The 25,893-nt window shown below is 39.8% G+C and overlaps 1 protein-coding gene across 1 annotated transcript in view; it reads left to right on the forward strand.

Annotated features, from left to right (window-relative positions):
* LOC135461440 (WD repeat and FYVE domain-containing protein 3-like) overlaps positions 1–25,893 on the forward strand; it is a 55,919-nt gene that overhangs the window by 24,536 nt on the left and 5,490 nt on the right. The window contains exons 20-67 of the mRNA XM_064738545.1: positions 175–396; positions 616–797; positions 1,342–1,570; positions 1,862–2,001; positions 2,352–2,463; positions 2,724–2,914; positions 3,297–3,449; positions 3,847–3,920; positions 4,490–4,651; positions 4,866–4,993; positions 5,289–5,400; positions 5,689–5,894; positions 6,645–6,829; positions 7,058–7,192; positions 7,899–8,105; positions 8,953–9,010; positions 9,574–9,689; positions 9,920–10,121; positions 10,336–10,407; positions 10,706–10,931; positions 11,374–11,539; positions 11,785–11,873; positions 12,244–12,349; positions 12,619–12,720; positions 12,965–13,042; positions 13,254–13,386; positions 13,516–13,598; positions 13,825–13,993; positions 14,267–14,463; positions 14,948–15,096; positions 15,438–15,497; positions 15,846–15,992; positions 16,473–16,611; positions 16,938–17,057; positions 17,284–17,401; positions 17,540–17,646; positions 17,949–18,102; positions 18,549–18,640; positions 19,049–19,261; positions 20,111–20,258; positions 20,440–20,594; positions 21,011–21,103; positions 21,366–21,599; positions 21,984–22,106; positions 22,382–22,441; positions 23,758–24,493; positions 24,875–24,986; positions 25,678–25,875. Coding sequence (XP_064594615.1) covers positions 175–396; positions 616–797; positions 1,342–1,570; positions 1,862–2,001; positions 2,352–2,463; positions 2,724–2,914; positions 3,297–3,449; positions 3,847–3,920; positions 4,490–4,651; positions 4,866–4,993; positions 5,289–5,400; positions 5,689–5,894; positions 6,645–6,829; positions 7,058–7,192; positions 7,899–8,105; positions 8,953–9,010; positions 9,574–9,689; positions 9,920–10,121; positions 10,336–10,407; positions 10,706–10,931; positions 11,374–11,539; positions 11,785–11,873; positions 12,244–12,349; positions 12,619–12,720; positions 12,965–13,042; positions 13,254–13,386; positions 13,516–13,598; positions 13,825–13,993; positions 14,267–14,463; positions 14,948–15,096; positions 15,438–15,497; positions 15,846–15,992; positions 16,473–16,611; positions 16,938–17,057; positions 17,284–17,401; positions 17,540–17,646; positions 17,949–18,102; positions 18,549–18,640; positions 19,049–19,261; positions 20,111–20,258; positions 20,440–20,594; positions 21,011–21,103; positions 21,366–21,599; positions 21,984–22,106; positions 22,382–22,441; positions 23,758–24,493; positions 24,875–24,986; positions 25,678–25,875 — 7,393 coding nt within the window. The remainder of the gene's footprint in view (positions 1–174; positions 397–615; positions 798–1,341; positions 1,571–1,861; positions 2,002–2,351; positions 2,464–2,723; positions 2,915–3,296; positions 3,450–3,846; positions 3,921–4,489; positions 4,652–4,865; positions 4,994–5,288; positions 5,401–5,688; positions 5,895–6,644; positions 6,830–7,057; positions 7,193–7,898; positions 8,106–8,952; positions 9,011–9,573; positions 9,690–9,919; positions 10,122–10,335; positions 10,408–10,705; positions 10,932–11,373; positions 11,540–11,784; positions 11,874–12,243; positions 12,350–12,618; positions 12,721–12,964; positions 13,043–13,253; positions 13,387–13,515; positions 13,599–13,824; positions 13,994–14,266; positions 14,464–14,947; positions 15,097–15,437; positions 15,498–15,845; positions 15,993–16,472; positions 16,612–16,937; positions 17,058–17,283; positions 17,402–17,539; positions 17,647–17,948; positions 18,103–18,548; positions 18,641–19,048; positions 19,262–20,110; positions 20,259–20,439; positions 20,595–21,010; positions 21,104–21,365; positions 21,600–21,983; positions 22,107–22,381; positions 22,442–23,757; positions 24,494–24,874; positions 24,987–25,677; positions 25,876–25,893) is intronic.

A 25,893-nucleotide genomic window follows, 5' to 3' on the forward strand; every position in this document is an offset into this window, starting at 1 on the left:
AATCTTTCAACAGCAATTCTTCCTAAAAAAACTCCTCCCACTTCACGTGGTTAGTCTGTCTTTAATATATGGTACATAGATTTCATGTTTTCTTTTGCTTTATATGTGTACATCTGACATCAGTTTGATTTTTTGAGGTTTTGTTTTTTTCTGATTTTGTGTTTGTACCCTCAGGAGAAAGAATCTTCCCTCCTCAGCCTGGTTTGACCTACTCCACATGGTACTGTGTGGACAAGTTTAGCTCTGCTCTAAATGATGCCCATCCAGTCCGCTTACTGACACTGGTGAGAAATCTCCAAGGGAGGGAGGAGAATTTGATCTGCCTCAGTGTGGTATTGAGCTCCAGAGAAAGGGCACTATTTGTATCCACGCAGGAAACTCCCATGCCAGCATCAGGTACCTTCTGATAGTGTACTACAGCAAACATATTAATACATTTTAATATCTAAATCTGCAGGTTGATCTAACAGTGTATTTTATTTATGACTGTTCACTGAATTTAAAGTACAGTACTGTTGATACAAACAATTTCAAGTTTCAAATTGTGTTTATGATCCTTGTGTCTTATCAGTACTTCACGTTCCCATAAGTCAGTGTCATCGTTGTTGTTTCCAGTGAGTGGTCAGGAGTTGGAACAGGACCCAGATCTGGGGGACAACACCGTGAGGTTCTGGTGCCCTGATCTCACACAGGAGGGACAGTGGCATCACCTTGTACTGCTCTTCCACAGAGCAGGCATCATGAAGAACAGCAACGTCAGCCTCTTTGTGGACGGTGTGCATGTAAATACTCAAAAGGTAAGCACAGTGTTGGTTTATTATTTGAAAATGCTGCAGGAACATAGGATAGCTATTGTCAGTATAGCTGTATTAAAGCCGTATGTCATATAGCTGTATGTCAGATGTCTTGCCTAATATGGTTCTTAGAGGAGATTTTCAGAGATGGAGCTTTCAGAGATGGAGCTTTCAGAGAATTTATAGGTGTAATAATAGTAGACTCGACCCAGAAGCCTCTCACCAATGCGTTCGCTGTGAGTTCAAGTCCAGCTCCTGCTGGCTTCCTCTCCTGCTGTACGTGGGAAGGTCTGCCAGCAACCTGCGGATGGCCGTGGGTTTCCCCCGGGCTGTGCCCGGTTTCCACCCACCATAATGCTGGCCGCCGTCGTATAAGTGAAATATCCTTGAGTACGGTGTAAAACACCAATCAAATAAATAAATAATAATGGCAGAATGGGGTTGCAACACTAGATTTATCTGTGGGACAACTTCTTTTTCAAGTTTCAAACTGTGTTTCACACCTGTTCTTCTTAGTACAGAATGATGTTTTTTTTTTCAATTTCAGTTACAGTACATTTCTCCAAACCTAGGCAGTGGAGGATCTGCCAGCCCTACAGCCTTCACCTCTGTGTTTGCTTACATTGGAACCCCTCCTCAGCTGCGCTGTCAATCACGATTGGTATGGCGACAGGGGCCATGCCACCTGGTGGAGGACATTGTCTCCTCCCACACAGTGCAGACCATCTATCAGCTAGGACCTAACTATGTTGGTAGTTTCCAGGCTCCCATAACAGGTAGGTTTCTGTAGCTTACCCGTACAATTTTCTCAGGTATGAAGCTATTGTTATAAAAATTGTGTTTTGATTCTAATATACATGTTTTTGTCCACATATCTTAGTCATCATCATGAAGTGAAATGGGGGAAATGAACAAAATTGCATACTCTCTTTATCCCTGCACAACATGCAAGTCTAGAACATTGATCATGTTGATCTTGGTGTGGTAATTAAGAGTTCATGGTTTCACAATTTTTGTACTGTACATGTATGTCTCAGTTTTGATGTTGGCTGATTGCTATTTTACAGAAGACAAGGAGGTGCTGAACTGTGTGGTAGCTGAGGAGAAGGTGGTGTTTGGAGCACATGCTCATGCTGTGTCACAGATGACAGTGGCCAAAATCAGGAAAGTCTACAACAAAGTGGACAGTAAATCAATTGCCAAGCAGGTACGCTCATTGAAAGATTTCAGGTGCACAGAAATAAAACTCACTGTATGAAAGGTTTCATCAGTAGTTTTAAGTTTTGGTAAGGCATATTTTTGAAATTAAAGTGATGAAAATAATGGTGCAGTAATCACGGGGTTGATTCAGGAACAAACAAAAAAGCAGTTGACATCATAGTTATTTTTGATGTTCTCAGTAAAACCTGTAAAATATGTTTTTCATTCATGGTAAAATGTCCTCCTCTGTGAAGTGTATTGCATTCAGTATTGATATCATTGCTCATTTTAACCACATGGGAATAATTTAGTGTTGTATGTTTTTTTTTACCTTATGTGATGCGATTCTACCTGCAGCTTGCCATGTCTGCTCATGACAACGCTACCCCAATCCGTATCCTCCATAACTCAGCAGGTCACCTGAGTGGACCAGCCCGCAGTCTGGGAGCTATCCTCATGGGCTATATAGGTAAGGTTAAAATAGATCGCCTGTTGGAGAGGAACACATTTGAAATGTTTTTGGAGTGATGTTGGCAGTGGAAACTTAGTCCGTTATGGACATTTTACTCTGTCCATAAATAGTTACATGTCCTTCATATGATTTGATATATGCTGACCGTGTACAGTAATAAGAGAACGTTTTTGCCCAAGTCTCTGGCAAACATTTTCCCAATTGTTTTCGTGCCATAATTGGAGAAACAAACATAAACCTGTACTCACGTGTTGTAGGTGTGAGAACATTTTGTCCCAAACCGGTGGCAAAGATGCTGGAGAATGTAGGTGGGACATCTGCATTATTGGGCCTGATTGCCATGGCGACTGACGTGGAGGGTCTTTATGCGGCAGTGAAGGCTCTGGTCTGTGTGGTTCGCAGTGGCAAGTCTGCTATGAGGGACATGGACAGGATACGGGGGTACCAGGTACGAGCTGAATATGGCTGTCGGAATGTTTCTGCTTCGAATTCAAATAATCAGTAACATGAAGGAATCTTAGTTCCAAGCGTTAAATTTGTAACTTGAACTGTTTTCATACAGAATTTGTTCTGTGCCCCAAAAAAGCAGTAGCTGGAAATATATTTATTTATTTATCTGATTGATGTTTAACGCCGTGCTCAAGAATATTTCAGTTATACCGACAAAGGCCAGCATTACGGTGAGAGAAAGAAAATAATTTCAGTTTGTCGTGAAACTTCCTCATTTTAATTCTTATACTGAGCTCTAAAGTTTCTGCATTTGCATGTCGATAAAGGTTCATTGTATCAGTTCTGTTGGTAAATTACGTTCTGTGTCTTCCTCACTTCAGACGTTGGGCATGCTGTACAAGAAGAAGCGTCACCTGTTAAATGCTCACATCCTTCACCTGACATTCTCATTGGTCGGCACGGTTGACAGTGGACGGGAAAGTTCTGTTATTCCTAATAAGGCTGCCTTCAAAGATCTGCTTTGTGACCTAGAGGTGAGAATTCAAGGTCATAATTATCTGTGTGTGTACATTTCTGTTAACCTGTTGTTTGTATTGGAAATTTCATACTTGCATGGACATTCTCTTGTCTTCACGTAGGTCGGCTGTAGTACAGGACATGCATGCAAACAAAGTAAATGCTGAACAATATTAAAGTGTGTTGTTTTTCCGTTGGCATCGAATGACTCTGTCCATAGAGCCCCGCAACAATTTCTCGTATCAACCAACCAAATATCCACAAGTAGCTTGACTAGATATTATTGCATCATTGTATATTGCATCTTAAAAGTCTTCGGAAACTCAGTCACTTAACCAAGAGATCACACTGTTGAAGACAAAGATACTTTGAGATGATTATTAGTTGAGGACATTTTTCTGTTTCTGTCCACAGATCTGGCATGAAGCTCCAGGAGACTTGCAGAGGTCTCTGTATGAACATTTCTATGAGCTACTCACAGACTCCAGGTGAATTACACGTTTTGATACACATTTTTTAAAAATTTTTTTTATGAACAAACAGTGTGTGACTTCCGGTGACATAATATATGCACGAGCATATCTAGACTTAATTACAATATAATCTTCCACCTTGAGATGATTGAAGTGTTGAAAACAATTTTCCCGGAACTTTCTATCGTCTGCTAAAAGCCAGTGTTTTCCCAGTGCAAGAATTTTTTCTTTACTTTTTCCATATTCAGGAAATAAATGTTCAAGCTTTTCTGTTTCTCTTTGCCATAAGTCATCCAGAGCTGACAGTTTAACTTGTATCTTAAGTTATTTGCACTCAAAATGTGGTTCAGTAGTCAAAGTTGGAATTACGTAATTTTTTTTAAATTTTTTATCAGTTATTGTGATAAAAATTAAAAAAAACCTACCATAGGACTACTGTATGATTGTTATAACATATATTTCATGAGATAAATGAATGCTGACTGTAGACATGTGTTTTTAACCTGACGTACATGCTTTCAGAGAAGAACATGTCTGCACACAAACCATAGTGTTTTAACGTTTGAGACATTTTGCCTTGACAGTGACCAAAAGGCAAACCTGATGCTGATGCATGAGATTGGCCTGGTGTCCCGACTTCTACACATACTGAAGGACCCCAACCTATCCCAGGCCACAATAGACACTATAGCTAGCGTACTGACTGTCATGCTGCAAGGGAACCTGGATGGGCATTCCCTGCTCAGGTATGTTTGGCAGAACTTTAAACAAAAGTTACAATGTCATGTTGCAGTTTTGCATAAAATTTTGATTAAACCATAACATTTGAAAATGGTCCAGATAGTCCAGTTTCAGATTCCTCCCACCATAATACGTCTTCGTATAAGTGAAATATTGTTGAATATAGTGTAAAACACCAATCAAATAAATAATTAAAATCATTTGTATTGTCTTTCACAGACTTGGTCAGTTCTTGGTGTCCACCTTGCTCTGCTCGACATCCTGCAGTGAGAAGTCCATCAACATGAACTGTGTGCAAAATGATGAACAGCTAGTCCTTGTGAAGATAGGCATAGATAACTCCCCAGGTATTACACATGTAATACTGTCTATCTATATACCTATATATCTGTATAATACAGTAAACATTTTGTAATTCAAAATAATATGATGTAAATCAGAAGAATAAAATTGCTTTTCAGTCCACTTCCTTTAGAAATGTACTTTTGTGTAATTCAAAGAAATTATTGAATGTAGGCCAAGAAAGGTAGATTATTTAGGCCAGATAGTAGAATTCAACATTTGTGTTATATGTCTGAGTCATTTTCTCTGGAACTCTTCCACCAGAACTGTATTGTACAAATGCATGTTATTCTGTTTTAGATGAAGATGAGGACCGTGCCCCATCAGTGCATAACATCAAACTGAGGAATACCTGTTTGGAGATCATCCTGAAGCTTATCTTCCCCACCGGTCCGGGAACTGTTAGCCAGCAGTAAGTTGACAGCTTAGGGGGAACCTTTAAAACATGGACTTCATACATTGAAAGACAATGTGTGTACAGTTTTACAGACAGTCTACATGTAAGATGCAGATCTAGCTGAGACCTTTTCACTCTTTTCACTATACTTGCTGTAACAGTTATCGGCACCTTATTCGTATGTATGTATATGTATGTAGTACATCTGAACTTGAAAATGCTAATTGGCAAAGAATGGGTAAAAGATATCTTACATATAAACTTTGTTATAGAGTATTAAAGGCTGTGATTTGTACATTTCAGAGCCTGTGAGGATATCCAGAAGATCCTTGGATTTGATTGGCTGCTGCTGTTTATGCAGAGCCACCTACATTCCAGTACAGTGATAATGGCATTCCGTATCTTAGCGGCTTTCCTGAGGAATCCAGTGTTCATGCAGCGTTTCCGAGAGGGTAGTGTGGGTGGGGGCTGGCTAAATGACACAGAATCTGTTCTCAGTGTTCTCTTAGGTAAGTGGTCACTTTTGTCCCTAGAAACTGTTGTAGTATACTGATTAGTTTGTCCACTGTCAATTCACAAGTAAGAGATAAAGTCTAAGTTCATGCTGGACTATACCATCCATAAGTCAAGCATTGAATATATCTGGCATGGGTGGTAACAAGATCAGTTGTCTTTCAGTGTTTATTAATCATCTAATAAATAGGGGGCCTCCGTGGCTCAGTCGGTTAAAGCGCTAGCGCAGCGTAATGACCCAGGAGTCTCTCACCAATGCGGTCGCTCTGAGCTCAAGTCCAGCTCATGCTGGCGGCCGTACGTGAGAAGGTCTGCCAGCAACCTGCGGATGGTCGTGGGTTTCCCCCGGGCTCTGCCCGGTTTCCACCCATCATAATGCTGGCCGCCGTCGTATAAGTGAAATATTCTTGAGTACGGCGTAAAACACCAATCAAAAAAAAAAAAAAAAAAAAAAAAATCTAATAAATACAGGGTCAGCCATAGATACATTGGTATATTTCTAACTGAATTACATAAGATAATTCAGATTCCCTATCTCACCTTTTGGTTTATGTTCTGATGATGTATGTGTTACTTGACTGGACTGAATGATTCCTGCACAGCTCTGTTCCTTGTGATAAAGTAAGGGAAGCACAGTTGTACTTCGTGAGTATAGTGTAAACACCAGTGAAATTGATACATTAATACATGAAATCTGTTTTCGGTGGGAATCCAAAGATTAGTGTTGAGTTATGCTTTATGTTTAGGGTTTAACCTGGGTAATGCTGGACACACGAGTAACCGTGAGATCAATACAGAGGTGTGTCATGTACCAGGCTTCACCGCCCTACAGTGGCTCCTCCCGAAACATGCAAATGTCCCAGAGCTCTACTTCATCCTCATGGCCATTATGTTAGGGCAGCATGTCCACGATCTCCCCCAAGATGTTGAGGTACGTACGGAGCTGAAGGTGTTCCATATATTATCTCCAAAGCTCAACAGTTCACGGTTAGCCCATCTAACCTAAAGAAATTAAGAAATTCCTCATACACGTACTGCATTGTAACAGAAGGTCGGGTATATTTCATGGGGCCAGCCATAGATCTTCATGAATGTGATAGAAATGTAAAACATGTATTTTCACTGATTGCTGACTGAATTTGTGCAATTTGTATTTCAGTTGAACCTTGATGCTGTGTGGACAGTCATATTCGGAGTACCAGCCAGTAAACCGGTCTCCATAGCAACAAGAGATGACTTCTGCCAAGATGCAGCTGTTGTTTTACTTGCTATGATCAGATTTATGTTGAATCAGGTTAATATCTTGACATGCATTTTATGTACCACATTACGAGGCATGTATGGCCCTGCATACTAAGCATTTATGTATGTACTTGTAAATGTACAGCAGTTGTGTATTTTGTATCAGTTGTACAAAATGCCTACTTTACTTCAGTATAATGGATACCTCAACCCTTTCACATATAAAAGAGCAACTTTCAGTGCAATTTATGCACATTTTGGATTCAAAAATACACTGGTTGGTTTTGCCAGTTTTAGGGCTTCACAAAAATTATAATTTTATCAGTCTACTCCCAATATTGTCTTCAGAATATGCTTGAATAAGCACCTTGCAAACATGTGAAAATATTGAAGAATTACAGTACTAATAATGGTACTGTGGTGCCTAGAACATAATGTCTAGAGTCTGTGGACTTCCAGGTAAAACCAGGTTTTGTTAACGTTCACAGTTTATATGTGCTGTGCACATTGTTCTGTGGTCTTACATACTATAGTTTTGGTTATTATCAGTCATACTTCTCAGAATATCGTCCAGTGCTATTTATTCCCTAATGCTGTCCCATATTATATTTTACCTCGTCTTCTAGCCGCTGCCTTGTACAACTGAAGTGTCCTGATGTCCGCGATCTCAAATAGCTGTTAGTAGGATAATCTTCTTATGTGTATTTACACTGTTTGTTCCTGTGTATCTCATACCATAGCATTGTTTGTCTGTGCAGGTGTGGCAGACAGAGGAGGAGGGATCCTGGTTAAGAGAGTACCCGGTCACCCTGATGCAGTTCCTGCTTTTCCTCTATCACAATCAGACAGACTTCGTCCCCATCTGTCTTAGTGCTGATTTCCTGGGGGGTCTGGTGGCAACCCTCTTTCCCCTCAAACAGGACACTGTGGACAGTCTAGTCACTACACCCAGTGAGGAGTTCAAAGTAAGTACAGAACACTCACACTCAGAAAGGGTCTGGGTGAAGGAAATAAAATTGTTTACCCTGGCCTCTTCTGCCAACAACAGTTCTTCTTGATTTTTAGAGTATGTCCAGAGCCTGTCACCATATCAGAATTTATACTGTTTTATTTTATTGTGGATACTAAAACTGGCACAGTATGCTTAAGTGTTGTAAGAACAGTTCAGCAACAGTATTATTCTTAAGGTTACTTCTTGTACAAAGAAGGCTTAGATTACGTGTTAATTATTTATCTTAATATTTTTGTTCTGCTACTTGGGTGGGTCTGTCTGTGACCTGCGGATGGTCATGGGTTTCCCTCTGCTCGCTTTCTTTCCACAATAATGCTGGCTGTCATTGTAAAATTTAAATATTATTGAGTACGGCTTAAAACTACATACATATTAATCGGCCCCGATAGCACAGTTGGTAGAGCATCCACTTCAGGAGTGGTAGATCCAGGATAAAAGAGCGGTGGAAATCCGTCCTGCAACAAAGAGGCACATTACATGCACTCTAATGACTCCATTGTCATATGACTAAAAAATTGTTAAGTACGACATTAAACCCCAAGCAGTCACTCACTCACATTCAGATAAATAAATAAAATGTTTTCATTGTGGTTTGGGGATTTGGCTTAGTCCGTGAAAGTCATGAATGTTGAAGGTTTGATTCCAGCTTGCACTTGTCAGTTGCACTTTTAAGTCAAAAGATTTATTCGGTTTCCAACAAATGGGCAAGGTTTACTCCAGGTATCACTTATTCCTTGTAAAAATTCCTTGTGCATTACAAAAATACATAAATAAATAAATGAAACCATTGTGATTATCAGCCTTTCCCGGAAGCAGAACCAGCTGTCATAATCAAGCCCATCGAGAGGAGCCCCTCAGGTGCGTAATCCATATGTGCATTACCAGGTCATTCAATTTTCATGATTTTTGATAGGTAGGTCTCCACTTTAGGTCATTTGAAAGTAAAATCAATGTCTTCACAATGTGTAAAGCTGGTAATAATAATCTTGTTTACAATAATAGAGCTATATGTGTACATGCTGTTTTTTTTTTTTTAGTTCATGTGTACATGTATATATTAGACAGGTATAGACGTCATTTAGAAAGTGGATTAAGTAACAGTATTATTGTTAATAGGGGGTTACACGTTCTGAATATATCACAGATTCTAGTGCTGAAATTTGGCTGAGACCACTTCCGTTTTTGGGGAAGGCCTGTCGGTCACGTGGTCTTGACTGTTGACATGTATTGCTGCCGATTTGATGCCTGACTCTGAGGTCGCTGGTTCGAAACCCACAGTGGTCTCAGCCAAATTTCAGCACTAGAATCTGCTATATTCAGAAAGTGTGATCCCTATTAACGATAATAATGTATATATTAGTCAGAAGTTTCGCTGTTGTATGACTGTCGTTTACCTGTAACACCGATCTTACCATCACCAGGTGTACTAACCAGCCACCCTGCCCGCAAGTTTGTCATGGACTTTCTCAGGATGATTGTCATGGACAGTCTCTCTGCTAACAACAAAAGTCTGCACACCATTGACCTTATCCTAGAGGTAAGTCACTCTCTTTTTGATTGTTGTGATTCATTTGCATCTGGTTACAACACTGACTGTCTTCAGATTATATCCTTGTTGTGCAAAAATCCTGAGAGTAATTCAGTTAAAGATTTGTTTTCCCCTACAATGGATTCCTCACCAAGCCCTTGAACTTTTGCATTCTGTTCACAGCATTCCTGAGCTATGTTTTTTTTGTTTTTGTTGTAAGTGTCCTCTTTTATCTGCAGACCACACCAGAGGGAGCTACCAGAAGTCAGCGGAAAGAGTTTCAGACAGAGTTCCTCAAAAGTCTGATGGACCACCTACTGGCTGCAGATGTGTTGCTAGGCGACCAGGCAGCAGTCCCACTCAGCATAGGGGGAAGCTATTCTAACATGGTGAACAGTGTGTTCTACCTGGCTAGCAGGATTGTGGACAAGCTGTGGCAAGGTAAGACACAGAACTATTAGGGAACTAATATTCTGGCTTTCATGAAGAGACAAAATGAAGACATTAATCAAGATACTGGAATCTATCAATAAGGATAATCAATGTATATTGAGTATTTGCCAATTTTTAAGAACATATAGCTTTAATACCGCATTTCATATATCCGTCACATAGAAAATCTGAACTTTTATTTTTATATTTTTTTTTTCTTCAGGAACCTACACAAGAGAATCCAAGGAATTATTTGACTTCATCAGCAAGTTGATCGTTCAAGCCAAAAGGAAATGTAAGTTCTCAACTTTTTTGTTTTAATGGAAAGATTATGAATCCACCATTGATATTTATGTTTTGTGATTTCCAGAAATTAGAAAAGCTTTGATAAAAGCTTTGTGCTACGTCAGATAGTGCTTATACTAAAGAAAGCACATTCATCTTAAACCTTGAAATTGTTATTCCAGGCACTCTGCATTAAGCCAAGAATCCAATGGCATAATTTGTGAATTGCATGTTAAGGTTGAAGCCTTTGAAGAAGATTGATAATCAAAGTAACAACATGCTCCTGCACTTTTTGTGTTGTGTTACAGCATCTGGTGTGTCCCTGGACCCTATCTACAAGTGTTTGAACAGAACGATTCTGTTCCAGCTGTCACGAAATGTAGATAGTGTGGCTTCACAAATGCATATCCTAGACGCTCTCCACAAACTCACCTCCAACAGGAACCTGGTGTTTGGCCCGGGAAATTACGACCCAGACTTTCTTGGCTGTTTATGCTACTGTCTGCTTCAGTTGACGGAAAATCCCAAGAAAAGGTAACTCTGCCAGGCCTGGGCTGGTTAGAAAAGTTCTGCAAGTTCTGCACAGAGCTGCCATATAAGTGGTGCAGGAGGCATTGTCCCTGCATTAGATTTTCAATTTTTAGATTTTCAGATGTTTCGTAAACAAGCTGAATTTGACATGTGGGTAAATATGTCTTGAGTTTCACAAGGTGGCAAGTTTGTTATAGGATCATAAGGCATCATTTGTCAGGAAAGTCAGGAAAACTAGAAATACAAAAAATTATTGTGATTGTGGACCCTGTAGTCCTTTCTTTATAGTCATCTAAATGACTATAAAGACAGGCTATCTTGAATGAATCAATCAACTTCACAATTTCAAGAAGGGAATTGTCCTAGTTGAGTAATTCCATCAAAATATGCCAAAAATATACACTATATTTATGTGAAAAGATTGGATAAGTTTACTGTTTTCCAGTGCTGCTAACCTGAGTGAGCAGAAACCCCGCTCCACCACCTGGCATGTGGGTCACGAGCAGACAGCGGAGCCTGTCAAAGATGAACAGGAGGTGAACAAAGGCATACAGCTTGTGTCCACTGCTGCCCGACGTGTCTGGGATGAGCTCTATGCCTGCAAGAAACCTGTGAGTGTATAAATCTGGAGGGAATCAGAAACAGTGTCAGTCTTTGATGACAGTAATCTTGCAAGAAAGTGAACATCATTGGATATGATGTACATGTTACTGTAATCTGGTGTTAGATGACTGTAAATGTATGATGTGTGACTGCAATTTTAATCATTTCCTTTTAATTATTCCTATAAAGAAACCAATTTACGGTGTGTACAGTGTAAACGTTTTGTTTTTTGTTTTTGTTTTAATTTTTTCAGCAACTTGAGGACATATTTCGAGTGTCGTTAAATAACATTGACACATCTCCAGGGGCGAAAATTACTACACCTGAGTTAAACGATGTCAGGTAAGTTATTGGATTTCAAGACATTCGCATTCAATATGCATATTCCCAAAATGACCTAAGATTTTGCCAACAGAAGTGCATTTTTAGAGGCAAATAAATGTCACAAAATATTAGTTTTGGTGCTGACACTTAAAATTTTCAAGTAGAATATTGTCCCATGTTCCATACAAACCTCGAAACACCTCTCTAAAGTCAAATGAACTTTCAGAATCGGGAAAAATGGGTAAGTCAGTCATGGACAAAATTTGTGACCATTTAGGGAGTAAATAGAGAGTATGTCAGATTTTTCTAAATAGTAAGTTCTTAAGACATCAAGATTTTAATACATACATTATGAATGTATTATGAGTTTATGAGTTGTTTGTTTCAGACTGATAATCCAGGAAGCTGCCTCCAGGATCTGGGTGAACTATGCTGAAGGGGAGAGGAAGGCTGTCTTCATGCCCACAGAGAAATTACCCACCCAGATTCAGTCTGTAAGTTTGCTCTGAACACAAAATTTGTTTATAGGGGAGTTGTCAATCTAATGATAATTTAACAAGCACCCTTTTTAAAGCCTTGTAGCCTTTTCTAGGTTTTTACAAGTTACCCTTTGCTCTACTCGACAATGTCACATGCTTTATAAATCATCTTCGTACATGTATATATTTTTAAGAAGAAAGTAAACTAATTCTAGTAGTTCTACACTGAGAACTTTCAAGTAATTATTAGCCATTAACTAGGCTTGTGCTCTTTGCTGTTTTAGAAACTTCAGAAGGTTGGTAGTGGTGTCCTGAGATTGGCATCCAGAAAAGTGAAGAAAGACCTGCCCCTGAAAACTTCCCCAGCATCAAACGTCCACAGCCACGTAAGTCAGGGTCTGCTTAATTTACAACTTCCTTCACCATCTGAAATGAAATATAGTTTTAAAAAAAGCACAAGTGTTTTTTTCTTTTGAAGTATATAAAGAAATCCTCTAGAAGTGCTTTTCTGATACTTTGCAATAAAGGAGAACCAGATAATAATAAGCTGTGTTTCTAGTGGCATTGAGATAGGTGTTATTGCTTTGTTATAATATATTGCATGCGTGTAAATCTTCGTCTTTTTGTTAGGATTATATCTTGTGGATGATGACCCATGTGTCTATAGTGAAGGATCTTGTGGACCTCCAGTTCAAGCAATATCTCCAGGTAAACACTTACACTAAAGCAAGCTAAATGTGCAAGTCTTTGTGCATTTAAGTACACGTGTACCTGTCATGAAGTTGTGCCTTTCTTATTGTGGTTCCACTGTTGCAACATTGTAAATATAGAAATATGCATGTCTTCATGTTTCTGACAATGGTGCAATTTTGATTATTTAGCCATAAAGAGTATTTCTGATAACCGTTTTGTGTCACAGGTAAATGAGCACTTGCAAAAGTACTTGATGGAAGAATGGAAGCAAACAGAGACAGAATTGTTAAGAGAGAGGGGCTTATGGGGCTCCCCAGTAGGGTCCTCATTGCTGAAATGGATGCTGGACACCACAGAAGGTAGGTCATTTATGTGTCTTATTATCTTAACATATATTGTTGGTAATTTCTCTTACCATGCATGAAATATGTTGAACGGTAGAGTTCTGGTTAATGAAGTAAAGTTTTCACGCTTTTTTATTTTTGTAGGTCCATGCCGAATGAGGAAGAAGATGATAGGCAATGACCTGTTCTACAAACACTACCCTTATCGACCAGACATGGAAAAGTTTGTAAGTTCTCAGCTTGCTGTCTCCAAATAGGTAGAATGGATGCCTACAAGTAAAGAAATCACCTGCTAAGTATACATTTTTTTGCTTGTTTGCTAAAAAGCCTTTTCTTCGTAGATCAGTTTACATATGGTAGATGTTAATGTTTTTGTACTTCTGAGTGTAAAGATCATGCCAGGGACTGAGAAAATTGATTCCAGGTTTTATTTTGTCGTTTTGTTTTCTGCAGATGGTGAAGTACAAAGTGGCTGTGAGTAATGACAGTAAGAAGTATTACCAGAGATTCCGCTCCCAAAGTTTTGTGTGTGAGGAGGACCTGCCTGTGGAGACTGGGGAGATAAGTGACCTGGAGGTGTTCTCGGATGCGGACAATAACATGGAGGATAAGAGTGCAGAAAGTATGTTAATATGTAACTCAGTGTCTGGTTATCTCTCCATTCAATAGGGAAGTAAATAAGCCGAGAAAGTCCTACTTTGACAGTTACATGTACATGTAGTTCAAGATGTGTGTCAGACACCTGCTTTAGTTCAATAATGGATGTATTAAAGATGACCACAAAGCTGTTTTCTCGTTTTGTGGTCTATTATTTGTTACTTTACGTATGCTTATCAGTGACACTGCTGTTATTTTTCCCATTGTCATGTGTCACTCTACTGATCTTGTTCCACAGTCACGGCTGACATACCAAAATTGCTGGGTCGACACAAGAGCATCTTATCCACGGCAGAAACAGACGATGACGCAGATGACAGCTTGGGGCTGGACAGCGCCCAGGAGGGTGACCGGACAGACGGCCAGGTAGAGACACACACAGGAGGACAGACAGACAACCAGGCAATTCTCAGGCTGCTGGGAGATGGGGAAAAGGTGAAATAAAGTCTAGTTCATTCTTAAGCTAGGTTTATGTTTGTCGTTCCCAAGTCAGACCATTCAGTTTGCTGGTAAGTCTGTAATAACGTGAAAAACGTATACTGTATTTTGTCTGAAGTTTGGTATGTAAGAAATACACTTTCAGAGGCACACAAAAGCCTCAGAGTGATACTTTTGATGTAAGTCTTGTTGATGAGAGCCTTGAAAACGGTTAAACTTTAGGTGAAATTCAGTATATCTTATATCGTCAGCATTCTGTATTTCAAGTAAAAGGACATCTTGGCTTGACAGAAAGTACATGTAGAAATAAAATAATGTTATTAATACTGTTATCAAATAACTGGTGAATGATTGTCGGCCATAATGTAGTACATGTATATAGTACTGTGTACATAGTTGTGAAGTTGACACAAAGTATTAGATTGCAGAGGTGTTTATTTTATCTGTCCCTCATGGCCATGTATTCCCTTCCCCTCCTCAGATAAGTCACATGTTCCGGTGTGCCCGTATCCAGGGCCTGGACACAGCGGAGGGGCTGCTGCTATTTGGGAAGGAGCACTTCTATGTGATAGACGGCTTCACACTGCTCACTTCCAAGGAGATAAAGGATATTGACAGCCTTCGGCCGGAGTAAGTCACCTCCAGCATGGAAAAACAACAGTCTGTCATTCATGCCAGGATTCATGTAGCGATGTAGTTGGTAAAGCGATAACACATGTAGTTCGTAACCTACCTTTATACCATGAAGGGCAAACAATTGTGTAAAAGAAAGATTGTTACATGTACGTGTACTTTCTCCATGTTTTCTTGACAAATGTTTGGAGGCTCAACATTTTGTTCTCAATGAAATATTTTCTTATTCAGAAGGTTTGTCTGTTTTTATGCTTTGCCTTTCTTCATTAAACTTACTATTCAGGTGTTCTAAATTTGACAGCTACAATATGTTTAAATGACATTTTATTTGCCCACAGGTTACACGACCCAATTATTCCCCGAGCCAGTAAGGGTGGCAGTACCACCCAGAAACGCATGTAAGTACACAGATTACATACCACAATTCAGTGATCTATATTCAGTAAAATTCATACCCTATTTTAACTGCAAAAATCATCCACTGCAAAATTTTAAGTGCAGTGTGTTTGGTGTATCAGTAAATAAGGGAGCATCAGCTTGGAGTCCATCTACTTGTCTATAACACTAATACATAAAATGTTTGATTTGTGTTGGATTCAACTTGTACAAAAGTTTAGTGAGTGTTATTCTGTGAAATTTCAGTGATTCTGATTTTAGATTTTGAACTTGGTAGTAAGTTTCATTGTACTGGATAAAGGATGAACTTAAGTAATACTAATTGTAAGGTTATGTTTACATGATTCCAGGAGCAGTAAGTTTCCATATGAGGATATCCGTGAGGTTCACAAACGCCGATACCTGCTCCAGCCAATAGCTGTGGAGGTGTTCTCCGCTGACGGCAGGAACTACCTCTTGGCCTTACCCCCGAAATGTCGGAACAAGGTGTATGCCAAGTGAGTCTTATCCTATTGCTATTTTCTCTCAGTTCCTGGGTGTCATGGAGATTGTTCACTATTATATTTCAGAAAGGAGAAAGACTCCTAACAGGTCAGATATGAAAATGAATGCAATGCTTGTCATTCTTTTGTATGGCAATTCTACATTATTTCTGTTCTCTGACAGCATAAATTATCCGCCCAGATGTTTTTCATTTTCATGTTCTTCCTGTGCATTTTCAAGTCCCTTATTAAGCATTTAATACTAGTAGTTGTTGTTTAATAATCAAATTAGTAAACTATCTATCACATTTTAGTACTCTTGTTTAATGTTAATGGGTGACTTCTATACTGAACTAACATAGTGCACAGTGTGTGTACAACTTAATTGATGCAGTAATTGTGACAATTTTGGCTTTTGATGATTGACAGCCATTTCAGAATTCCTTAGACCCCACTACTGTTGTTCCTGTTGACACTTCTCAATTCATTCTGCAGATTCCTGACTGTGGCCACAGGTATAACGGACAACGCCCAGCAGTCTGTGTCAGGTCAGAAACAGAGTGCTAAGGTAGAGCCAGGTACTGGGCTCATCAGCAGTCTGATTGGGGAGAAGTCTGTCACACAGAGATGGGAGGTGAGCTTATACACCAAGCAATAGATCCTGCTGTCGAGCGTGCTTCATTGAGTGTACAGTGTAATACATTTGCATGATAGACAAATGGTACACTTTGCTTGTATTCGTGTAACAAATAAAAAATGTCCCATGTTGTGCACAACCAGTTTTCAAAAGTTAAAAAAATATTTTTTGGTGTGTTGAGTTTTTGCAAAAACTAACCTCATGATATGATGTTGTGATTGACCCAACTATAAATCCATGGGGAATTAGGTCCAGCTTGTGATTTATGGTAAGAATTCTTGAATTCAATGAAATGCGTCAGTGACACATTTAATTGTTGTCAGAGAGGTGAGATCAACAACTTCCAGTACCTGATGCACCTGAACACACTGGCTGGGCGCTCCTACAACGATCTGATGCAGTACCCCGTGTTCCCATGGATTGTTGCAGATTATGAAGCCGACGTGAGTCGATTGTTTCACGATACTTGTATCTTAAGCTTGACTACCACACCTGTGAGAAGTAGAATCACAACATGTTTCAGTGTAACTGCTCTTTATTGCAATTCATGAACCAAGGGAGTTGTACTAAAAGTCTACTGTTTATGTCCTATGTTTTTTGATGTTATAAATGTCCTCTGTGGTCACATGCATAAAGATTCACAGGTGTTGTGTTATTGGCCTGTTTCAGGAGTTGGATCTGTCAAACCCAGCAACATTCCGTGACCTCAATAAACCAATGGGAGCCCAGACACCAGAGAGATTAAAACAGTTTAAGAAACGCTTCAGTGACTGGGATGATCCTCAGGGTACAAAACCTTTTTTCTGCCATTTCTTTTGTCTTTGCTTTTGTCTTTTAGTTGAAGAATTTCATCTGTTTCAGTGTATAACAGAGTCATCGTTTGCTAATATCATATAAGTTGTAAATGTTTATTTCTGATTGACAGGTGAGACTCCACCCTATCACTATGGCACTCACTACTCATCAGCAATGATTGTGGCCTCATATCTGTTGAGGATGGAACCTTTCACACAACATTTCCTCAAGTTACAGGTAAGCATAGAGCTAACACCTGCTGTTCTTGTGGTGTAGCACTTATTCTACAACTGGTGCAGGTCATGCCAGCTGGCAACAGTATTAGTGTGTAAGGATAAATACAAAATCATGTAAGTTTCATTCATAAGTTTTAAGATAAAGGAATGGTTGCTCTTGTACTTACATCTGTTAAAATTGAATGCCCATATTCAGTTCCTTGAAGTATATGATTTTGCTGGAAAGAAAAAAGCTGTATTGCATTTGTTGATATGTGTTTGTGTCATATTTGATATGATGTTGATATTTTATCTGTATCTCAGGGAGGTCATTTCGACTTGGCTGATCGGATGTTTCACAGTGTGAAAGAAAATTGGCTGTCAGCATCAAAGCACAACATGGCAGATGTGAAGGAACTAATTCCAGAGTTCTTTTACCTCCCAGAATTCCTTGTCAACTCTAACAACTTTGATTTGGGTATGTGCTTATTGTTGGTTGTCATACAGCAGGATCTGTCTCATTTCTCCATTGCCGCTGTCTAAAAAGGCATAAGTCAGCAACAAGTTTTGTTATTCTATTTTGTTATTCTTTGCAACCAGTTTTAGAGCACACCATATTATTATGTTCATTCCATTTCGCATTAAGTGAAAAGATAGACCTGCTCTCCTCTCACTTGCGTGTCTTTGTCCTTGTATGAAAAACTTCAGTCTCAACTTCATGAGTTCACATAGACGTATCATAGTTTTAACACTGTATTTTACCTGTGCATTATTGGGTGAAGTGAAATGATTTTGCAAAGAGAATGTCTGTCATCTATAACATGTATGTTAATGTTGCATATTTGTGGTAAGAGAGTTTTAGTTGTTGTACTTAAGCAGAGTTTCATGTATCACTGGTTTATTGTGTTTATGCCTTCCATTCAGGCTGCAAGCAGAGTGGGGTGTACTTGGGAGATGTTGTTCTGCCAAACTGGGCCAAGGGTGACCCTAAAGAGTTCATCCGAGCTCACAGAGAGGTCAGTCAAATGCAGCTATCTCTATTAATCTCCCCTGATACTCAAGTCTCACTCATGTGGCTACGTATTTGCATTCTGTTTTCAATCATTCCTTTAGAGTCACAACTTGTCATTGTCTTGGTTGTCACACGAGCTGGTCTATGTTATCACCAGTTTGAGGAACAGTCCCTTCTCTTCATGTAATTTGGTGGTATTAGATATGAAACGCAAAATGCATTTTAGCACTAAAAGTGATAAGAATCAAGACATAATGATCATACACCGAATGTCTGTATCAATTTTTTAAAAACTCAGTTTCTTGAGTTGCTGGCATTATATACCAATGAAATAGCTTTTGGCAAATAAATAAATATACACGGTGATTGTGACAAGCATGTCAAGTGTATGTGTTGTCATGTATTGTGGCAGGCCCTGGAGTGTGACTATGTGAGTGCCCACCTTCACGAGTGGATTGACCTGATCTTTGGGTGTAAACAGAGAGGCCCTCAGGCCGTGGAAGCTGTAAATGTCTTCCACCACCTTTTCTATGAGGGTAATGTGGACATCTACAGCATAGATGATCCCCTGAAGAAAAATGCCACCATAGGATTCATCAACAATTTTGGACAGATACCCAAACAGGTATGTAAATATACGGGCCGTTATTTTCACCATCTTTACCAGAATCTAAAAGGGCACCTCTAGATTCAGTTTATGAGAATCCACCAGTGTCTTATTCAAATCTTGAACCACAAAACAGTTAGTCCTAGTAAAGCTGGTAATATGTGTAAAAGTGAACAGATCTTCAATGAGGGGAAACAATGCATAATCTGTTGTAATAGTCAGTTTGAGTGTGACTTGTTTCCGAGCATCCAAGCAGATTCGCGGCTAGTTGGTTTATCAAAGTCATGATGAGACTCATATTCGAGGAAAGCCCTGATACAGTTGTTGCTGGTATGAAAACTTATGAATACTTGATATTTGTACTCATACAGTTATGTGTTAACGTTATGAAGAAAGTTCTTGACGTGTAATTTTCAGATAATGGCTTAACCATGTTACCATCCAATATTGAGTTGATTGGAATATTACTTTCTGCATATTTGTCTATATGAGCAACGCTGGCTGCTACGAAGTCTACAAATATTTTATTTTAATTTGGCTGATTCAGCTTAAGGTCCCCACAAAGCTGATAGGCCCTTGATCAGTAAAATCACATGTTGAATACAGCTCTTCTCGGTTCTTGTTTGGCTGTGGCCTTAAGTCATTGCCTGTGTAATGCAATTGGTGAAGGGGAGTGGTTATTCCAGGCCTGCCAGTTTCTCTCACCTATACACCTGATGGCCTTTGCAAAGTGTGAAAATGGACTACAGGGCTGTCAGATTAATATGTATTGAAATAAATATTTCATAATTGTTTGTTATCGGGATTCAGATTAACCTGTCTGTTAAATGGGATGTTACTCAGGCGTTTGTATCTGGGATGTTTCAGCTGTTTCGTAAGGCCCACCCACCCAAGAAGTTGAACAGCCGCCTCTTGGACCCAATGTCTATGAGCATACCCTCCTCATCATCATCTCTCGACAAACTATTTTTTCACCATGTGGATAATCTGAAACCCTCTCTACAACCTGTCAAAGGTAAGGACTATATGTAATACCTGAAGGAATTTACTTCACCACATCAGTGTTGTGCATAAACATCCTTCTAAAATCTTTTCTAGTTTGGTTTTGATATTCCATGACATTGCCTTCTAACAGTTTCTTCAGTGTTGAGTGTTCACATGACCACGCTTTGATAGACCATGTTGTTGTTGTGTAGAGCTGAAGAGTGCCGTGGGTCAGATCATCTCTACAGAGAGGTCAGTGTTAGCCGTGGAGCAGAACAAGGTCTTGGTGCCGCCCACTTTCAGCAAGTACCTGGCCTGGGGATTCTCCGATCTCTCTGTCCGTATTGGAAACTATGAGTCCGACAAGGTGAGTGTTGCCAGCGGACTGGTTCTTGAATCTGGCTGTGACATGAATTCATCAATCAAGCAGCCAGCCAAAACAAATCTGTGAATGTACTGCATATTTTGTCTTTGTTTTGAATAGTACAGCAGAAGACTTGATATTGGCTAGTTATTCATGTACTTGTGTGTCTTAGAACATGTCATCAAGTGATTTTTCGTAAATGAATAACTTCAGAACATTTCTATTGTATTATTCATTCAGGCTGTTTTCTCAAGGTTACCACATTGATTCTTGTATATATACTACATACAGCTGTATGAATGTTTCACGCATCGCTCAGTCTGCACATTGATTCTTGTATACATACTGCATACAGCTGTATGAATGTTTCACGCATCCCTCAGTCTGTTATGGTTATCTCCCTGTCCTCCCTGTTTCAGGCCAGCTGTGTGTTTGAGTGTCTAGACAATGGAGAAATCCTTTGTGCTGCCTCGCCCAACTCTAAACTCTTCATCACAGGTGGAACAAGCTGTGTAAGTTTCTCAAGCATTCTGAAAGAACAAGATTGCTAAGATTTAAGTGGCACCAAATCTTTCATTTATTTGCAGCTGCCTACACTTTTTTTTTAAATGCAGCAAGCAATCAGTCAGTCAGATTTTTGACATCTGTTTTTTGAAAGATTACGCAGCCATTGGATATTTGCGCTAGTTTTTATGTCATGAGATCTACAAGAACATTGTTACATGTATAAGTAGTTTGATATATTCTTCTATGGCATGTGTGTGTATTCTGTAGGTTGTGAGCGTGTGGGAGTACCAGCAGAAGGACAAGCGAGTCGTCCTGAAACAGCCACTGTTTGGTCACACAGAGCCTGTTACCTGTTTATCAGCCTCACCTGCCTATAACGTGATCGTCAGCGGGTCTCGGGACAGAACCTGCATCATCTGGGACATGAGTCGGCTGTTGTATGTACGTCAGTTGAGGGGACATACGGCACCTGTGGCAGCTGTCTGTATCAATGAACTCACTGTGAGTCCAAATCTGATGTGAAGTTGTGGCATAAGCTTTACTGATAAAATGTATACTTGATATCATTAAGTTCTATAAAGCTGAAAATAAAACTTTGGCCATGCTGTATACTATTACATGAACATTTTTGCATTCTGAAATCTTTCAACAATCTGTGTTGCTGTTAATGTGAAAAGCACCTTAGAAACCTTGTTTACATGTATCTGTTTCCTCCCACCATAATGGCAGTTGATGTGGTATAGAGTGAAATATTCATGAGGATGGCCTAAAACACCAAATAAATAAATAATTACATGTATTTTAACATTGGCCCTTTGTATAATGATAGAAATTATTGTAATTATTGCTATAATTTAAAATTTACATGTTGTGTTTGCTGTTCAGGGTGACATAGCGACCTGTGCAGGGACCTACCTCCATGTCTGGGATATTAATGGCACAGAGATTGCTGTTGTGAATACGGCAACTTCCCGTAACCAGCAGATCCTGTGTGTGGCAATGTCACAGGTAAGAGGTCACACACACAGAAGGGGGTTCCACCGTTATCATTTATTATACACCACTATATAACCAGTTAACATGACATTTAGCAGTGGTTGAGATTAAAAAACTCAGTAAGGGGTTTAGCATTGATTAAAAAGATGTAAATGAATGGTAATTGTTGATGTACATGCTGAAAATGTCTTGGTTAATTATCTAGTTATAAAAGGAAGTGGTAACACATGACAGTTAACATGTGCTCTATTAAAGTTTCTTAAAACAGTTCTGAACATTTTTCATAGATGATGGAGTGGGACATCCGGAATGTGATCTTAACTGGCAGCAGCGAGGGTGTGGTCAGGGTAAGTACACATCAATCATTGCAAGAGAACCGATGCGACCACCTGTTGTTTTGTCCATGCTGAAGTTTTGTGAACATCATTATATTACAACCTGTACGTGACTTTATGATGGTTTTACTGAAATGGTTTAGTATCCAGGCCAAACTCCAAAAAAGTCATATTCGTCAGTAGGTACATGACAACGTGTACAGTGTTGAACTCCTGTCATCTAGTCTTGCTTTGGCAGGAGATTTCACAATCAATCTTGAATGTTGAATTCTGTAATCTGTCAGTTACCTCTAAGACAGTTTGGCACTCATGCCTGTGACTTCCCAGAAAATGTGACGAGGAATGGCAATAGCCTTTCACCAATACAGTGTTTAAAATTGTTGCAATATGAAGCTGTTAATGAGCATCAAATTTCACATATGTGAACACAAATGTTCAACCCGTGCACACTGAGTTTATAATCGCCATTTCATGAGATCTTCCCACCATAATTGATGCTGGCTGCCGTCATATAACTGAAATGTTTTTGAGTACAGCGTAAAATACCACCAATATATTCAATATATTTGTACTAGACCATTTTAATTATGCTCGTTGGAGATAGGTATAAGCCGCATTACATGGTAAAATGCTCTTCACCTTCGGTGCACACACATGACCTTGAAACATGAAAATATAGGTTTTTAGCATAACCGTTGATTTCACGTTTTCAGATCCAGTAGTGAGAGGAAGCTAGAAATAAAGTTAGTTAGTGGATTTCATAGCGAATTTACCGCTGTTAGACAAGGTTTGGCATAGAAAGTTTGACCTCGATTTTACTGATTTGGAATCCCTTATTGTGGCACTCAACATTGTGAGTTATCATACTCAACTACCACTTGATTTACAGCACATCACAGTGGGAATTTCATGAAATTGTGTATTTACTTGGATAGCTGTGCAGTTTTAAGCTCAGTCACAACGCTTAGCATGACACGAGGTAGAGTTAGGGCCCTAAGCCATAACTATATAGCTCTGCGAGCATAGTCCATACCCACTCTACCCGTCGCACGATCCGCTGGTGAGTGATCAGTGGTATGAAGACAAGTTAGTCCCCCTACTCTCATGGCACAGGCTTTTATGTTTGTACAGGTCGGGACAGTGTTGTAGAGTTGTGACGTTATGCAGCAAGCTGAAGTGGTCTTGGCTCCTCGCGAAAAGGTTGCGGAAATACATTAGTAGTACTTTTTTTTTATTACTTTCATTACATTCCCTATTTATATTATTCATTATTTGAACACCGGGTCAAGTGCCACCCACTTCCATGAAATCTGCTTGTGTGTTGCTAGATGTGGAGCGTGGAATACGTGCAAGTGCCTGATGAGGTGAAGAAGAGGAACAAAGCCAAGGGTGACCAAGTAGACAGTGTGCCCATCCCCCCTGAGGTGGAGACTGTCCAGACCCAGCCTATAGACATCCCTCGCCGCGCCTCTTGTGACAGCTACGACAGCCCTGGGCGCTCTGCCATTGACAGACTCAAGGACTTCAAGGATCCTGATCTGCTGGCCACAAAGAGGGCGGATCTTCTGGGATCGTCGGCGGAGAGCGACAGCCATGTGAGGAGCGGGAAAGACAAGTTCTCTGACCACTGGTATTTAGCAGAGAGACTGGAGAGCAATGTTAGCACAACAAGCAGCACCAGCGACCTGTACAGGTGTGATGATGGTGCCAGCACCGATGGTGATGTCCCGGGGAAACCCGACACGTGTAGCCAAAAATCTGCTGACATATCCATCGATGCTGCTGTCGATGCTCTGATGGAGCTGGAAGACAGCAGCACACTGGCCAACAACAACAGTAACACATCTGACTCTGGGAGCCTGAAAGAGACATCGGGGACACAGCCGACCAAAGACGTGGCAGACGGGGCCTCAGACAATGGCGGTAGCCAGTCTTCCGCCAATGCTGAGTCTAAAGTTTCCCCATCATCAGAGTATGTGGTCATCACAGACAACGATCTGAAGACAGCCACAGCAGAGGAGCTGCTGAAGAAGTACAAGAAGAAAGGCAACAGTCTCAGAGAAGGTCAGTAGTGCTTTAACCATAGTTAAAGACATGCATAAACACATGTATGTGTTATCTAATGAGAGGGTCAGATGTTATGCTTCTAGTATGAAGGTATATACATGAAATTACCTGAATTTGAGAGGCCAAAACCAGGGCATGGTCAGTAAAGCTTTACTATGTGATATTATTTTCAATTAACCCAGTGGTTCACGAACATGAAGTGAGTGTATTTACGGAAAAAAAACTGTACCTTGTGATGCAATACAACTTTCTGGTCATCCCAGTGTTTTCTGCTGGGATATTGTCAGGGATTGAGAAGAAATGTAACCAGGCTAGGAGATAACTCATTTGTTGATCATTGTGCAGATTATGATGGTATATGTTGGCATTTTCCTGCAGGTTTCAAATGGCAGCGTCAGCTAATGTTTCGCAGTAAGCTGACCATGCACACAGCCTTTGAGAGGAAGGACAACAAAGATCCTGCTGCAGTGACAGCCATTGCTGTGTCAAAGTAAGTATAAGTACAGGGTAAACTACTGTACAGCTCAACTTAAAACCCAAATCAAAGCGATAATTATTGTGATATTTCTCTTCTGGTAACACAATATTCTTCTTCTGGCTAGAGCGTTTTTCTTTCATGCTGGTACTTTGCCGGAGGACTAAACTCTGCCGTATCACCCAACATTAACATGCGCTCGAAAATATAGTTCTCTAGACTTTTTTTCCTTTATTTGATATTATAAAGTAAAATTCACAGAAATACATAATGTTAATGCATGTAGCTCTGAGATGAGTGTCCTGTGACAGAGTGTATATCACTGGACACCCCATGTATCTAGTTCATTTTTAATTTCCTAGGTTGATGAAATGTATATGTGCTTTTGTTGGGTATTACATTTTTATAATGTTGAAGTTGTTGTGGAAGTCACTCATCTCGTGCATAAATCTATCCAGTTCTGAAATGGCCTGAGATAAAGTAGGACACATAAAGACATCGGGCACTCATGTTCCCTCCAAACATAAAAATGACCAGCATTGACATTGTAGATAAAAATTCATTATTTTGGTGTAAACAAGTCATATAAAGAAATACATCCTCAAAGCTACTCCATCCAGGACAATAAACCTCATCTGGGACTATTACCAGGTCTGATTTGATAACATGACTAATCATGACTGATGTTATTGTTAACTGTCAACAGAGACCACAAGACTGTGTATGTTGGTGATGCAAAGGGTCGTATATTCAGCTGGACAGTGACTGACCAGCCAGGGCGGGTGGTGGCTGACCACTGGATGAAGGACGAGGGAGTGGATGGGTGTCTCTCATGTGGAGTGAAGTTCTCCCTCACAGAGAGGAGACATCACTGCCGTAACTGTGGACAGCTCTTTTGCTCAAAGTAAGCATTACACACCTC

The sequence above is a fragment of the Liolophura sinensis genome, chromosome 1 (assembly GCF_032854445.1).
Source record: "Liolophura sinensis isolate JHLJ2023 chromosome 1, CUHK_Ljap_v2, whole genome shotgun sequence".
Classification (NCBI taxonomy): domain Eukaryota; kingdom Metazoa; phylum Mollusca; class Polyplacophora; order Chitonida; family Chitonidae; genus Liolophura; species Liolophura sinensis.